Raw genomic sequence first — 15,818 nt, forward strand, 5'->3', positions numbered from 1 at the left:
GCACTCCAGTCTGGGTGACAGAGTGAAACTCCAACTCAAAAAAAAAAACAAGCAGGAGTGATGATAATAACAAAATCACGCTATTTCCAACCATATGTTTATCAGCCTTAAGTGGTATGTTATACAGCCCTTAGAATGTAAGAGAATTAAGAGATTTATCTTTCTTGCATGAACAGCAGGCAGGGGGAAGAGGCAGGGAGGACAGCAAGGGGAAAATCCATGGAAATGGCTGTTTACTCGTTCATGGAGGACACTGAACAATGTGCCGACAGTGACACGCTCGTACACAAGGCGGGTCTTCTCCAGGTCCGGGGACAGGCACACAGCCATCAGCTGCAGCAAGTAGGGGTGCCGCAGCTTGCTGCAAAGAAGAAAAGCTTCAGATGGGGCAGGGGGAAGGAGGATATGATTAAAAAAAATGCCTTTTCTTCTAGGCCATTTGAACATATTCTAAGCAAATACCATTTGTAGACAACATTTTTTTCTAAGAAAACAGGAGGCATTGGGGGTGAGGGGTTCTAATGGTGGACTCCGTGGCCTCTCACATTCAGATCCTGAGAGCTTCAGAGCCATCAATTACCATAAAGTTAGTGATGTTGATAAGACCTCCTGAGCAAAGCACTCTGCATATTTTGCATACCTCATCTCAGGTTCCAACAACCACCTGCAAGAAATGTATCATTATATTCATTTTAGAGATGAGAAAACCAATAAAAAAAAAATGTCAGGGCAAGGTACTGTGGCTCATGCCCGTAAACCCAGCACTCTGGGACGCCTGAACCCAGGACTTCAAGTGCAGCTTGAGCAACATAGTGAGACCTTGTCTCTACAAAAATTTAGCCTGGTGTGGTGGTGCTTGTGTCCATGCTACTTGGGAGGCTGAGACGGAAGGATCACCTGAGCCCAGGAGGTCGAGGTTGTGGTGAGCTGTGATCGTGCCACTGCACTCCAGCCTGGTTGACAGAGTGAGACCCCAAACTCAAAAAACAACAAAAAGAAAGACAAGGTCACACATGCCACTCAGTCTTGTGTCAAAGTCTACGCTGTGTCTACATGCCCTTTCAGCTTCCTTGGGTCCCCTTAAGTTGACTTCCCCAAAAGAGAGACTTTGGCCTCTCTAGATGCCTCCTGCAGGAGTTGAGTGGCCTTCTCAAGAGAGAGCTCAAGGAGCCTGGGTCCATTCCAGGGCCTCAGTGACCTGCTGTGAAACCATGAGTCTAGAGCCTGCCCTATCCAGAGCTGAAGGACCTAACCCTGGAGTCCATGAAACCTAAGGTCCCATGAGCAAGTCCTCAATGGCAGAGATGGGGTTCTCAGACATCTGGATCTCATGTACAGTTATGCTCTATGAAAAGAGAATAGCCACATGCTGCCCTTATGGGCATGGGGCCCAAATGGATGGCCTCAGGGGCTGCTGCAGGAGACCCAGATGGGCCTGCCTGGAGGCTGGACCATGCATAGCCACAGGTTATAGGACAGCTGACAGGTTTGAGCCCCTCACCACCACCATCCATTTCTCCTCAGACTATTCATTAGTTCTTCCTTCTCTTTCTCTTTCTTGGCAGACCTTGGAAGTCAAGCCAACCGATTCTGACAGTCAGGAAATATTGAGGCTGAGGGGGACTGGTACTCCACACCCCATGAACAGCCCCGAACAGCCCAGAACCTGGGTCTGTAAAGAGACCTGGACCTGTAAGGGGTCAGCCCTTAGGCCTCCTTCTCACCTGCTGTGTTCCTGCTCAGCAATTAACAAGTCGGTCAGTCGCAGTTTACTGCAGTGTGGGTGGGTCGGAAGATCCAGTTCTTTCACTGTGACTCTGCTCCCATTCCACACCAGGCTATAAGGACAGGAGAGAGTTTGAGCAGAAAGCAGTGAGCAGTCACTTCTTCAGTGAGTAAGCTTTCCCAAACAAAGGCCAGAGAAGTGGTCTCTACACAAGAACTATAATGCCACTTGCCACTGGGTAGTGCTGGGTCCTCCCTCCCATTACCTCCAGGTACTAAGGCACCCTGGGGAATTTAGGTACACGTGCCAGGAAGTCAGTGAAAGATTTAAGGGAGGGAGTGACTTGACAAGGTTTGTGTTTTAGAGAGACAATGACACCAGCAGTGTGAGGAGTGAGTAGGGCAAGGGTGGTCCAGGCAATGGGAAGCCACTTAAGAGGTCAGTCCAAGTGAGGGATACTGAGGACTTGGGCAAAGGCAGCAGCAGTGGGACAAAGAGGAAGGGACCTGATAACAGGCAGGAAAACAAGGAGCAGATGTATAGAGGACAGATAGCCATGTGAATCTGGCAGAGGCCTTTTTAGAAGTGTTTCTCCTACGCAGGAAAGAAACAATCCAGCTTCAAGGCCAAGAGACCTTAGCCAGGACTCCCATGATCCTGCAGTGGCTGGGTCTCTGTGGACTGAGAACACCCAGGTACCTCTGTCATATCCAAATCCTATTACTGCCACCTCTGCCGGATTTGGCTGGCGAAGGCCACAGCTGATGCCTGCTCTAGCCCCACAGAGGCTTCAACACCCTTTGGCCCTTATCAGCGGCAAGACAGTTGCCACCAAGCAGCCTCTAATTCTTGAGGAAGCAGAAAAGTTAAGTCATTATTGTAATGAGCAATCTTTCAGAGCAGCAGTTCTCCTTCCAGAGAACATCTGGCAGCCTATGTAGACAGCTTAGCTGTCACACTGCTGGTGGTTGTAAGCAGCATTAGTGATGAGGGCTAGCGCCTCAACATTCTGCAAAGCACAGGACTCCCAACAACAAAAGATCATCTGGCCCCAAAATGCAACAGTGTCTGGCCAAGAAACCCCCACTAGACACATGCTCTTACTTGCTCCCTGTGTTTGAATAGAAACCCTCCATGCATAAGGAAGCCACAAGCAGCCCATTCTTCCCATGGGACTAAATCAGACCGCCCCGGCCAGCCCCCACTTACTTGGTCATGACTATGTAGGGGCCACTGAAGAAAGAGAAGGTGGGCTCATCGTCAGCTTGAATCACTTCTTTTTCTCCAATGATTGGAAGAGATCCCAGATAGGCAAGCTCTGTGCCCCCTGTGAGATAAAACTGAAACCAAAACATGGACTCAAATTGTCGAGAGAAGAGAGGAAAAGCAAAATACCTTCAGAATCTTAACAGCCAGCTAAGACAGTGATAGCTGCTATTTACTGACTTACTGAATGCCCCTATGCACTGGACATTATATTAGCTTTAATCTTCCTAGAAACAAGTTGGGCACAGTGGCTCACACCTGTAATTCTAGCACTTTGGGAGGCTGAGGCAGGAAGATCATTTGAGACCAGGAGTCCAAGACAAGCCTGGACAACATAGCGAGACACTGTCTCCACAAAAAAAAAAAAAAAAAATTAGCTGGGCATGGTGGCAAATGTCTATAGTCCCAGTTACTTGGGAGGCTGAAGTAGGAGGATTGCTTGAGCCTAGGAGTTTGAAATTACAGTGAGCTATGATCACCCCACTGCACCACTCAGCCTGAGCAACAGAATAAGACTTTGTTTCAAAAAAATTAAAATTAAAAAATAAAAAACAACTTACTAGAAACCCTGCAAGACTATATTATTCTTTCTCTTTAACTAATGAAGAAATTGAGGCTCAAAGAGATGAGATGCCTGTCTGAAATGCCATGGCTGGGACTGTAGTGGCCCCCATAGAACCCAGGACTGTGTGCGGTCAAAGTCAATATTCCCTTTCCCCATTCCCACCAGCCTGCCTCAGCACAACAAACAGAATCAGGAGTGGGAGCTAAGCTGTCAGCAAACATGATTCACTCACCCAGTAACGTTTCCCAACTGTCTCTCTGATAGACAGAACCAAGGAGTCAAAAGATACTACCTGCCCTCAACATATTTCTCAATGAAAATCGGAATTCTAGCCAGGTGTGGTGGTGCACACCTGTAATCTCAGCACTTTGAGAGAGAGACCAGCCTGGGCAACATGGTGAGATCCCATCTCTACAATAAATCAAAACATTAGGTAGCATGCCTATAGTTCCAGTTATTCAGAAGGCTGAGTGCCACTGCACTCAAGTCAGGGTGACAGAGAGAGACTCCTACTCAAAAAAAAAAGAAAAGAAAATCTCAATTGCTTAAAAGCATTCCGAGCACACTCAGCCTGTGAGAGGGCAAGGTCAATCAGGGAACAGACCCATGGGGTCGGCACATTCCCTGCGTCTCAGTTATGAGAAAGCATGTCTGGGGCCTTCTCTAAGAATCAAAGGATCATCTTCTAAACTTCCCAAAACTTAAGTCATTCAAAGGAATTCTCCAGGATTTTCACTATTTGTCAATAAGGATGGGAATACTAAGAGATACCTTTCCCACAACAAGGGCAAGAAAGAGGGAAAAAAAAACTTTGATGAGGATAAGGAGGGAGGAGTTGACAAGGGGGGGAAATGGGGCCAAATGACTATCCCGTTAGTCTTGCAAACGCTGGCTGTCAGTGGCAACCTCTTACCTTCCCAAAGCCAAAGCTGTAGATATTTTGGGCAGAAACGACTCCAGCTTTAAGCAGTCGGTTAGGAGAGCCATTAAGGTTTCTAGAATTATTTTAGAGAGGAAAAAAACTAAGAATTACCCACTCATATCCAGAAGAACAATGCTGAATCAAATTTTCAGAGTGTGCAGCTGGTTTAGTCTTCACTACTTGACTTTTCATCATGGAACTAGAGATGATGTGATAGCTAGCCTCTGAGAGGGCCCCTATGACTCCCACCTCCTAGTATTCACGACATTCTGTAGCCCCTCACAGGACAGATAGGGCTGGCCTATTAACTCAGTATGATAGGGTAGAAAGTACGGGGTGGAAGCTGGGCACAGTGGCTCATGACTGTAATCCCAGCAACTCAACTGTGCCAGGCTGGGATTACAGTCATTTACAACCGTATAGCCATCAGTTCTTCTCAACTCAGTGCTTTTATTTTCATTCCTCAATCCAGGCTCTGTGTAAAGATACACCTGTGAGGAATCTTATTTGACCTGGCAGCACTCACAGATCTGAGAAACCTAGTCTATTTTAAGGATTTGTGTAGTGTATTTACATTAAAAAAGAGGGGGCTGGGCGTGGCGGCTCATGCCTGTAATTCTAGCACTTGGGATGCCGAGGTGAGAGAATTGCCTGAGCCCATAAGTTCAAGATTAGCCTGGGCAACTTGGTGAGACCTCATCTCTGCAATAAATCAAAAAATTAGCTAGGGGTGGTATGTGTCTATAGTTCCAGCTACTTGGAAGGCTGAGGTGGAAGGATCGCCTGAGTCCAGTAGGTCCTGGCTGCAGTGGCTGTGAGCATACCACCGCACTCCAGCCTGGGCAATAGAGTGAGACCCCAACTCAAAAAAAAGGGGGGGGAGGGGATATATTTCCACCTTATTGTCACTAAGAATTAGTCCCATAGTAAGAATGTTTCATCTAATTATCAAATAGTCTGTAGCCATACTATTCTGAATGTGCCCAATCTCATATAATCATAAAATAGATGCCATGTGTGGTGGCATCACTCCTATAATCTCAGTACTTTGGGAGGCTGAGGCGAGAGGATTGCCTGAGTCCAGGGGCTTGAGACCAGCCTGGGCAACTTGGCAAGACCTTGTCCCTACAATAAATCAAAAAATTAGCCAGGCATGGTGGCACATTCCAGCCCCTTGGAAGGCTGAGGCAAAAGGATCCTCTGAGCCCAGGAGGTCGAGGCTGCGGTGGCCATGAGCGTGTCACTGTACTCCAGGCTGGATGACAGAGTGAGATTCCAACTAAAAAATAACAAAAAACGTTATAATTAGCCAGGCATGGTGGTGCGGTGGTGCATGCCTGTAGTTCCAGCTACTTGAAAGGCTAAAGTAAAAGGATCATCTGAACTCAGGAGGTCACTGCCGCAGTGGCCGTGAGCATGCCACTGCACTCCAGCATGGGCGACAGAGTAAGACTCCAACTCAAAAATAAAATGAAATAAAACAAAATAGATGCTGTATCTTGACTAGTAACTAGAATTTTCAAAGTTTATCAATACTTAAGCTTGAGACTTCCTTTCAGGCTAGCTCCTTGTGTTGAGCTCTAGCATGCACAAGGCAGTTAAGGTTAGTGATGAGACAGACACATTCCCTCCCCTCTTAGAATTCACAATCTAATTAGAAAAAAATGGAAAAGAATGTTTACAGATGCTTCATTGCAAACCATGAAACTCTCTAAACTCTGAACAGTGGGACTCCAAGCAAGGGCAAGGGGCAGGGGCAGGAGATGAAGCGGGAGAGGCGGGGACCAGGCAGAGCCCCCACAGGCCAGAGGATGGATTTAGAAGTTTCTCTCAACAGGTCCTAAGAGGGTTTTTAGCAGAGAATGACAAAAACCAACTTCTATTTTTAAAAAGTCATTCTGGATGCTGAGTAAAGAACAAGACTGGCCGGAGTGACCTCACAGCAGTGAGGAGTAACTTGTCCTCATAAACTCGTCTCACCTGAGGAGGTCCAGTATCTGGGTCATGAGAGGAAAACCAGGACTCATGTCCATGAAAGTCAGGACAAGGGAGCTGCAAGAGTGGGAAGCCCAGTCACCTTGTCTACAGAAAGAGATGCCACCAGAGAAAAACCAAATGGAAGGAATTATCTACATATAAACCCTAAGTCAACGAGGCCCAGAGTATTTAAAACAACTCCCTGGCCAGGCGTGGTGGTTGAAGCCTGTAATTCCAGCACTTTGGGAGGCTGAGGTGAGAGGATTGCCTGAGCTCAGGAGTTTGAGACCAGCCTGGGCAACTTGGTGAGACCTCGTCTTTACAATAAATAAAAAAATTAGCCGGGCGTGGTGGCGTGTGCCTGTGGTTCCAGCTACTTGGAAGGCTAAGGCAGAAGGACTGCCTGGGTCCAGCAGGTGAAGGCTGCGGTGACATGAGTGTGCCACTGCACTCCAGCGTGGGCCACAGAGTGAGACTCCAACTAAAAAAATCAAACAAACAAACAAAAATAACTCCCAGATGCCAAGCTTATCCCCAAGCAGGAAGAGAAGCCTGGCCCCTCCTCCTGCAGTTGTGCTGGAATGGGGTTGGGGGCGCTGCACACCCCACTGCCAGCAAGTCTCATGCCAACTTAAAATAGCCCAAGAAGCCATAAGTTAAGCATTTGTGGCCTTTTACAACCTTAGTAATAAGAAAACACTCTTTCCACCATTTGAGAGTTGACAAAAAACCAGCCAGGTGCCCTGCGGAGTAAAGGTTTTCTGCTGGGTTCCTCAGAGCTGAGATGTTCCTCCTCTGCTCACCGTAGGGTGGTTCCCACTGGTGCCCACAATCACTTCCACCAGCCCTTCCAGAAAAAAGGGGAGATGGCCAAAGGTGCTCCTCTGGTTGTGCTTGATTGGGGGCCACATCTTCTCTTTTTGAGCACACCCCTTTGGATGGGCCAGATACTGGAGGGCACTGCTGAGGAGGAAACCAAGGCAGCCCGTGCTGCAGGGCTCTCACGAGGAAGCCTGGGGTGATGTACAACACTCCACTCTGCTCAAGGCAGTACTCACCCCTGCATGAGGCCCCCAAACCAGGGCGGGCTGTAGATGAGCCGCTGAGGGGCATCTATCTTCTTCAGGAGATCATAAGAGAAGCCCTGGATGACAGCCTGCATGTGTGAGGCACAGCGCTGCATAAACTCCACCATCTGCAAAGCACCACAGAGCTGCTCAATGCTGGCCACACCAGCCTTCATCAGGAATGGGGGTGTGGGTGGGTATGAAGATGAGCGATCTGGGAGCTGAGAGCCCGACAGGGAAATCTCTGGAAAGGGAAGGGCCCAGTGATTTTCTAAAGCTATGGAATGTTTTCAGAAAGAAAATCTGGCAACAATTTTCTTCAATTCCCTCCTTCAACAGATGAGGAAAAAGGCCAACAAAGAGTGGTATTACTGTTCCAATGCTCAAGAGCTAAAGAGCAGGAGATCAAGAGGGAGAGAAGGAGACTGCACGAGGCGGAGCCTGACACTGTGCATGGCCTTTGTGTTTTACACCTGTTATTTAGTCCTCATTAAAACATATCACAGCTGCTACTGTGTGGCCTCAGCCAAGTGACTTCATGTTCCCGCCTATAAAGTGGGAACAATAATAGTACTTACTGAGGAGTTGTGAAGACTAAATGAGTTAATATAATAAAAAATTTAAAATCAGGTGCGGAGGCTCAAGCCTGTAATCCTAGCACTTTGGGAGGCCAAGGTGAGAGGATTATCTGAGCCCGCGGGTTCGAGACCAGCCTGGGCAACATGGTGAGACCTCGTCTCTACAATAAATCAAAAAATTAGCTGGGCGTGGTAGCGTGCAACTATAGTTCCAGCTACCTAGAAGGCTGAAGTGGAAGGATTGCCTGAACCCAGCAGGTCAAGGCTGCGGTGGCCATGAGCGTGCCACTGCACTCCAACCTAGGCAACAGAATGAGACTCTGACTCAAAAAAAAAAAAAAAAAGAAAGAAAAGAAAAAAATTTAGAACATGGTAAAGTGCTAGTCAAACAAAATTACAGTTGTTCCCCCCCCCCCCAGAGAATAGATGACAGAAAGGTTCACTAAACTTGCCTGAGGTTTCACAGCTGGTTAACTTGCTTCAACTCAGGCCTTGGAGTCAACTGCCAAACACAGGTCACTACACATTCTATGCTGTCCCTGAGAGCCTGACTCTCAGCCCAGTGCTCTTTCACTGGGCTTGACTGTAGTGAGAATGACACTTACTGGGGTGCTGCGCTCCTTCCCTGCTGTCAAAGCCCAGGTCTGAGGATTTCGACCCTTCTCATCATGGAGCCGCAGGTCACCCCCAGCATCCAGCAGTTTGCTGAGGATCCACTGGTTGCCTGAAAACGCAGCTGCGTGTACAGGGGTGCTCCCATCAAAGCAGCGGCTAGGGGGGAATGGGTACAATGAGTGTCCACAGCAACACTCCACTCCATAGAGGGGGCTAATGTGTAACACAGGGCTTCCACTCTAGAAAAGGTCACCTTTAGTAATGAGAACTATAATAATATCAGTTGTTGCCACTGCTTTATTAAACTCTGGTGTGGCCACATGGCTCTTTAAGCTATGGCCACTGACATGTTTCCTAAGCTTTGGCCCCCTCCCCTACCTTGGGGAGGTGAATTTCCTCTTCTCTCTCTAAATAAACTATATTTTCCAATCTAAAAAAAACAAAAACAAAAAAATAATATCAATTGTGAGGGCCTTGTCTGTGCCAACAGGAGCTTGATATCCATCTTTTTTCTCCACTACCTCAACCCTTCAAGGCAATATCATTTCTCAATTTACAGATGAGGAATCTCAACGGCAAAGCTGAGGTTGACTCCCAAGCATGGGTCCGGTTCCAAATTCAGTGTTCTCTCCCCACCTCCAACCCTAATACAGGCTGCCCTGAAAAAATTTATTTGTGTCTACAGTGTCCTGGATTCAAGCTGGTCTAGCACAGTTTAGCAAGACTACCTCTCTCATGTGAGAATGTCTCTACCGACCGCCCAATCCTGCAGCTCACAAACCTTGACATTAGCAATCCAGTCAAAGATCTAAACCTCAGAAAAATGTCATCAAAGCCAATAAGCCATCTGGGGCTGAAGGGATGGCCTTTATTGTGAGGATGTAATGTGTAGCCTTGGTTTTCTAACCTGGTTGCACATCAGAATCACCTGGAGAACTTTCTCTTTTTAATTGTAAAAGAAACAAGTTACCCCACATCTTTAAAATAAAAAAATTAAAAGTTTAAAAAACAAAACAAGTAGTAGAAGGAAAGGAAAACAGAAGGAGAAGAAGAAAGAATAAGAGGGGAAAGAGAAAATAAAAGGAGAAGAGAATGAGGAGGAGAAAACAAGAAAAATATCTCTCAACTCCAGACACTTAGTTCTCTTGTCCATATACAACTATTACACGTTTTTGTATCCTACCAGAAACTTTCTATGTGTATACAAGTATAAACAGGAATATGCTATGTAAACTGTTCTGCATCTAAGTTTTTTCATTTAACAATATATCTTAGAGAAATTTCCACATGAGAAAAAATACAAGCTACCTCAGTTTTTATTATGAACTGCATAGTATTTCAACAAATGGATGTACCGTAATTTAGTTAATAAGTCATTGAGATATTTATCAAAAACACAGATTCCCAGATTATACCTCAGACTGACTGAATCAGAATCTGCAAACACAAGGCCCAGGAATGTGTATTTTCTTACAAGTTCCCCAGGTAACACTAATGAGGCTGGCCTGCACCCAGGCATGTGGGAACTACTGATCCCTGTGGTTCTCACAGCTGGCTCTCTCCCATTATTGAGTCAGATAAGCAGTTCAGCACACTGTATTATGGAAATCATAATATACTCCTTGTAAAAACAACTTTGTATAATGTCTTACGGTTTTCTAATCATTCTTCCCACAAACAGTAAGAAAGCTGAAGCCGGGCTTGGTGGCTCAGCCTGTAATCCCGCGCCTTTGGGAGGCTGAGGTGAGTGAATTGCCTGAGCCCACGGGTTCGAGACCCGCCTGGGCGGCAAGACCTCATCTCTGCAATAAATCAAAAAATCAGCCGGGCATGGTAGTGCATGCCTGTAATTCCGGCTACTCGGAAGGCTGAGGCAGAAGGATCGCCGGAGCCCAGCAGGTCGAGGCTGCGGTGGCCTGGAGCAGCCACCACACTCCAGTCTGGGTGACAGAGTGAGACTCCAACTCAAAAAAAAAAAAAAAAGAAAGTTGGGTTGGGCGAGAGAAAATATTATTTTTCATTTCTCATTAATGCTAAGGAAGAAAGGAATATTTGTATCCAGCTCAACCTTAAAAGAAAATTCAGGCTGGGCACGGTGGCTCATATGTATAATCCCAGCACTTTGGAAGGACAAGGTGAGAGGACTGCCTGAGCCCACAAGTTTGAAACTAGCCTGGGCAACTTGATAAGACCTCATCTCTACAATAAATCAAAAAACTAGCTGGGCACGGTGGGGCGTGTCTGTAGTTCCAGCTATTTGGAAGACTGAGGCAGAGGGATCAAGTGAGCCCAGCTGGTCGAGGCTGTGGTGGCTGTGAGTGTGCCACTGCACTCCAGCCTGGGCAACAGAGTGAGTGAGGCTTCAACTCCCAAAAAAAAAAAAAAGCTGGGCTCGGTGGCTCAGCCTGTAATCCCACGCCTTTGGGAGGCTGAGGTGAGTGGATTGCCTGAGCCGCGGGTTCGAGACGCACCTGGGCAACTTGGCAGGACCTCATCTTTAAATCAAAAATTAGCCGGATGTGGTAGTGCATGCCTGTAGTTCCAGCTACTTGGAAGGTTGAGGCGGAAGGACCGCTGGAGCCCAGCAGGTCGAGGCTGTGGTGGCCAGGAGTGGCCACTACACTCCAGTCTGAGTGACAGAGTGAGACTCCAACTCAAAAAAAAAAAACAAAAAAAACCAGAAGGTAACTTCTTTAAACTCTGAGTTCTTCAGGGACTGGACTCCTAGTCTCAGTTCTGTGGTTAACACTATGCACCATATAATGTGCTAGTCATTTAAACTTTCTGGGCCTTAGTTCCCTAACCTGGAAAAGTAAAAATTTGAATGATCTAATCTTGAAGTAACCCAGCTCTAAGCCTGGACAAACCAGTTGTAAACGCAGATGACTAAGAAATGTTGCATTTCTGCTGAGAAACTGCAGTGTCCCCCAATATGGCCTCCCTACAATGCTGGTATCTGTAAATATCAGATGAGCTAAGCTTTCTCTTTCTGGAGTTTTGAAAGTAAATGATGAGCATGCCACTACACTCCAGCCTGGGCAACAGAGTGAGACTCCAACTCAAAAAGTAAAAATAAAAAAAGAAATTAAATGATACAGTAGAGACAGAAGAGTGTATGGGGTCTAGAAAAATTCTGGAAGTAAATACAATAAAATGTTAATTGCATTAAGTCACCTCTGGGTTACAGAATTCTCATATTGATTGGCTTTTTTTCTTTATACTTTTCCAAGCTTCCAAGGTTTCTCCCACTAAGCAATCTCATAACCCCCAACCCATAAAAAACCAAAAAACCTTCCAACATCAGTACTATACTTTAAGTAAGCATATTAAACAGGGCCTCCTTACAGAAAATGGGAAAGACTTCGATTGTTTATATTCTGGCATTCCTGTGAAAATCAGCTGGAATCACTAAGTGCTCAAACCCCAGTTTCTAATTCTGTTCACTAGGAACTGTAAAAATACCTGTTCTCTCCCTGTCAAGAAGCTGTCAGGTGAGCTAGTATCTAGTCCTAGGAAAAGGCAAAGTGTTTCCCAAAAAGAGATGTTCATATGTTGCTGACTCATTACATTGTGTTGCTATTACATATTAAAACTTGGACCACTGTTAAACTCAGATTCTTTAAAACCACAACTATAAGAGTCAAGCAGAAGTCACAAAATGATGCCAAGTATATTAAATGGTGAAGAACTTGGTTGAAGGCACATTAAACTGCTTAAGTGAGTAGAGTACCTAATACAAGTTATACCCCGAGTGGAAATATGCAAAAAGTGCTATTAATGACTAATTAACTAATTAATAACAAAATCATTTCATAGGGTCCACTATAATTGCTTAGAAAAATTTTATTACTAGTTAAAATTATGTTTCAACATACGTATACAACTGTATTTCACTGATATAAATTAGCAAAGGTTCTTTTCTTGTAATAGTTTGTCAAATTAGTTTCCGAATGCCCCAACTCATCTTAATCCTTATTTTCTAGATATCAATGTTATTGTACTTACTGATTTGGATCTGATCCATAATCCACCAGAACATCAACTAACTTCGTAAGGCCTAATAATGCTGCAACAAAAAGTGCTGTTTGGCCCAAGGAGTTAACTGCATCAACATAAATTCCTGCAAAGCAAATACCAGAATCAATGCAAATGTCAGGTGTTTTCCTGGGATAGAACTAGGGGGAAAAATTAAGTGTCTTTATAGTGCACTTTCATATATTACTGCTGTCAATTTTTTTTTAATGAAAAAGGCTTCAGTAGTTACACACATACATAAAAGGTCACAGATCAATTAGAAGGCAATCTCTGTGTTTATTCATCAAAAATATTATTTACAGAAAGTTGTTTGAAAGCATTTAATCACTGGTATATTTACTTGTTAATATTTTTATTTCTTTTTTTAAAGAGACAGGATCTCATCCTGTCACCTAAACTGGAGTACAGTGGTGCGATCATGGCTCACTGCAGCCTGGACCTCTTGGGCTCAACTTATTCTGCCTCTGCCTTCTGCCTCCCCAGTAATTGAGACTACAGGCATGCTTCAAGCTAATTTTTTTTTTTTTTTTTTGGTTGAGAGGGATCTGAAATCCTGAACTCAATCCAGCCTCCCTCTCTGTATTCCAAAGTGCTGAGATTACAGGATGAGCCACTGGTACATTATCACGTGAACTTAAATGTTTCTCAATAATGGGAAAGGATGAGAGAGGAATTAAAATACTGTGTTGGAGGCGGGGCACGATGGCTCACGCCTATAATCCCAACACTTTGGAAGGCAGAGGTGGAAGGATTGCCTGAGTCCAGGAGTTCGAGACCAGCCTGGGCAAGTTGATGAGACCTCATCTCTACAATAAATCGAAAAATTAGCCAGGCAAGATGGCATACGCCTTTAGTTTCAGCTACCTGGAAGGCTGAGGTGGAAGGACCACCCGAACCCAGTAGGTTGAGGCAGTGGTGCCCAGAAGTGTGTCACTGCACTCCAGCCTGTGAGACAGAGTGAGACTCCAACTCAAAACAAAACCACTGTGTTGGAAGGATGGCATAAAAAGGTCACTAGAATAGAAGGCCCCATGAAAACATACAGACAAGGGGGAAAATGTAAAAAGCCCATTCCCAGTACTATCTGTTAATACAATGAGGCTATCAATAATTGAAAAAAAGTTTAAGAAAAGAAGCTGAAACAGGTGTAGTGTGCCACTGGCTCATACCTGTAATCCTGCCACGTCTGAGGAGCAGAAGAGGACTGCCTAAGCCCTAACGGTTCTAAACAAATCTGGACAACTTGATTTTTGATTTCTACAACAAATCAAAAAAATACGCTGAGCGTGGTACACATACAACTGTATGCAAAGCTGCTTGGATTTCAAATACAGAAAGTTGAGATTGCAACTGATCATGTGTGTCAACAGGCACCCGCCTATGACACAGAGTAAGACTGCAATACAACCAAACACTAAGAACCCAACAAGAGAAAACAATACAATGCTCTTGAACATCCCACCTACCAAAAAAACTAAAGCAACTGCATTATCTCAGAAAAGCACCTCTACGAAAGCCCACCTGAACCACACCCACAATAAAAAGCAAGCAAAACACCTAAAAGTAAGCCACCTTCCACCTAGTAGTTCCACCAAGAAAAATCCAACATACAAAAAATTCTGCCGAAAGACCAACATCTGTACGACTAGGGTCAAATTGCTCACAAAAAAAAAAAAAAAAAAAAAATCAGAACACCAGGACAACAAAGCCTGATTTTCTTCTTATTAGAATAGAAAACCACTCAGAATGCGTTTTCCCCCTCTAACTCTTCCACAGAAGAGTAAGAACGATCATCAATGGCAAATGGCAGTTGTAATGACTACAACACCAAATGCCGGCTTCACGCTCAGAAGAAAACACTGTGACTCCTCCTCGTGGTTTTCGGTGCTCTACACGATCAGAGAAACTTCTCTAGTAACAAACTATAGAAATGATCCCTGAAAGTATAGTCTTAACCAAGCTTCTCTTGCTTTTCCGGAGTGAACAAAACTCTCTTATATTTTACTGATGGTGAGTTTTCTGAGGCCATCACTCTTCCCGTTAGAATAGTGAAATATGTTTTTTTAAAAAATATCTTTCCATTACCAAAGCTCAAGAAAGCATTTTTAACAAGTTTACGTTTTCAGAAATTTCGGGTTGTCACGTAAAATTAGCATACAGTCGCTAAACAGCCAATCACTCGCCAATATTTCTAACCCCGCCCCATTTTCTCCGCGCGTCGGGTCCACCCCCGTAGCGCTGACTACTACAAAGTGCGCCAGGGCGCCCGGGACCGTCAGAAGAAGCATCGGTTTCTGCCTTTGTTTTTTCTTCTTTTATTTTTTTGAGTTGGAGTCTCACTCTGTCGCCCAGACTGGAGTGCAGTGGCACGCTCCCAGTCACTGCAGCCTCAACCAGCTAGGCTCTGGCGATCCTTCAGCCTCAGCCTTCCAAGTAACTGGAACTACGGGTGCACGCTACCACGCCCGGCTGATTTTTTGATTTATTGTGGAGATGAGGTCTCGCCAAGATGCCCAGGCGGGTCTCGAACCTGCGGGCTCAGGCAATCCACTCACCTCGGCCTCCCAAAGTGCTGGGATTACAGGTTGAGCCACCAAGCCCGGCCCCGGTGTATTCTAAGACATACCTCATGTCACCTATTCTGGAAGCCTTCCTTGACCTCCCTAGGTATCACTGACCATCATGTGTCCCTAATCACCTTTGTATGTGCCTCTACCTAGCTCAGTCTGTTGCAAATACCCCTACTATACTGTGAACTCTTTAAAAGCAAGAGCATGCTGTACTTATCTCTGTCTCCAGCAGCTTGCCTGGCACACAATAGATGCCTACTAAATGCTAATTAGTGGAATAAATGATGACATCATAAATGATGAATCAATGCATGAATTTTCTGTTCCTTCCCTCAGCCTGGCTACTGACCTGACTCTGTTGGGAACCACCTGGTTTTCCCCTCCCTTTTACTCCACTCCTCCAACAAGTCTAGACTGTCTGTAAAGAAGTGAGGTCCCAGCCAGGCTCGGTGTCTCAGCCTGTAATCCCGCGCCTTTGGGAGGCTGAGGTGAGTGGA

The 15,818-nt window shown here is 45.4% G+C and overlaps 1 protein-coding gene across 3 annotated transcripts in view; it reads right to left on the bottom strand.

Moving 5' to 3' along the window:
• TEX14 (testis expressed 14, intercellular bridge forming factor) overlaps positions 1-15,818 on the bottom strand; it is a 70,304-nt gene that overhangs the window by 51,835 nt on the left and 2,651 nt on the right. For 2 of the 3 annotated variants that reach the window (XM_008057683.2, XM_008057682.2), the window contains exons 2-8: positions 12,722-12,836; positions 8,707-8,872; positions 7,515-7,651; positions 4,471-4,552; positions 2,936-3,066; positions 1,725-1,838; positions 238-361 (exon numbers count right to left, since the gene is read on the bottom strand). In XM_008057683.2, coding sequence (XP_008055874.1) covers positions 238-361; positions 1,725-1,838; positions 2,936-3,066; positions 4,471-4,552; positions 7,515-7,651; positions 8,707-8,872; positions 12,722-12,836 — 869 coding nt within the window. Of the gene's footprint in view, positions 1-237; positions 362-1,724; positions 1,839-2,935; positions 3,085-4,470; positions 4,553-7,514; positions 7,652-8,706; positions 8,873-12,721; positions 12,837-15,818 lie in introns of all 3 variants that reach the window. The other variant, XM_008057681.2, reaches the window with a different exon arrangement.

The sequence above is a fragment of the Carlito syrichta genome, unplaced genomic scaffold (genome assembly GCF_000164805.1).
Source record: "Carlito syrichta isolate Samal-C Ts95f unplaced genomic scaffold, Tarsius_syrichta-2.0.1 Scaffold303105, whole genome shotgun sequence".
Taxonomy (NCBI): Eukaryota; Metazoa; Chordata; class Mammalia; order Primates; family Tarsiidae; genus Carlito; species Carlito syrichta.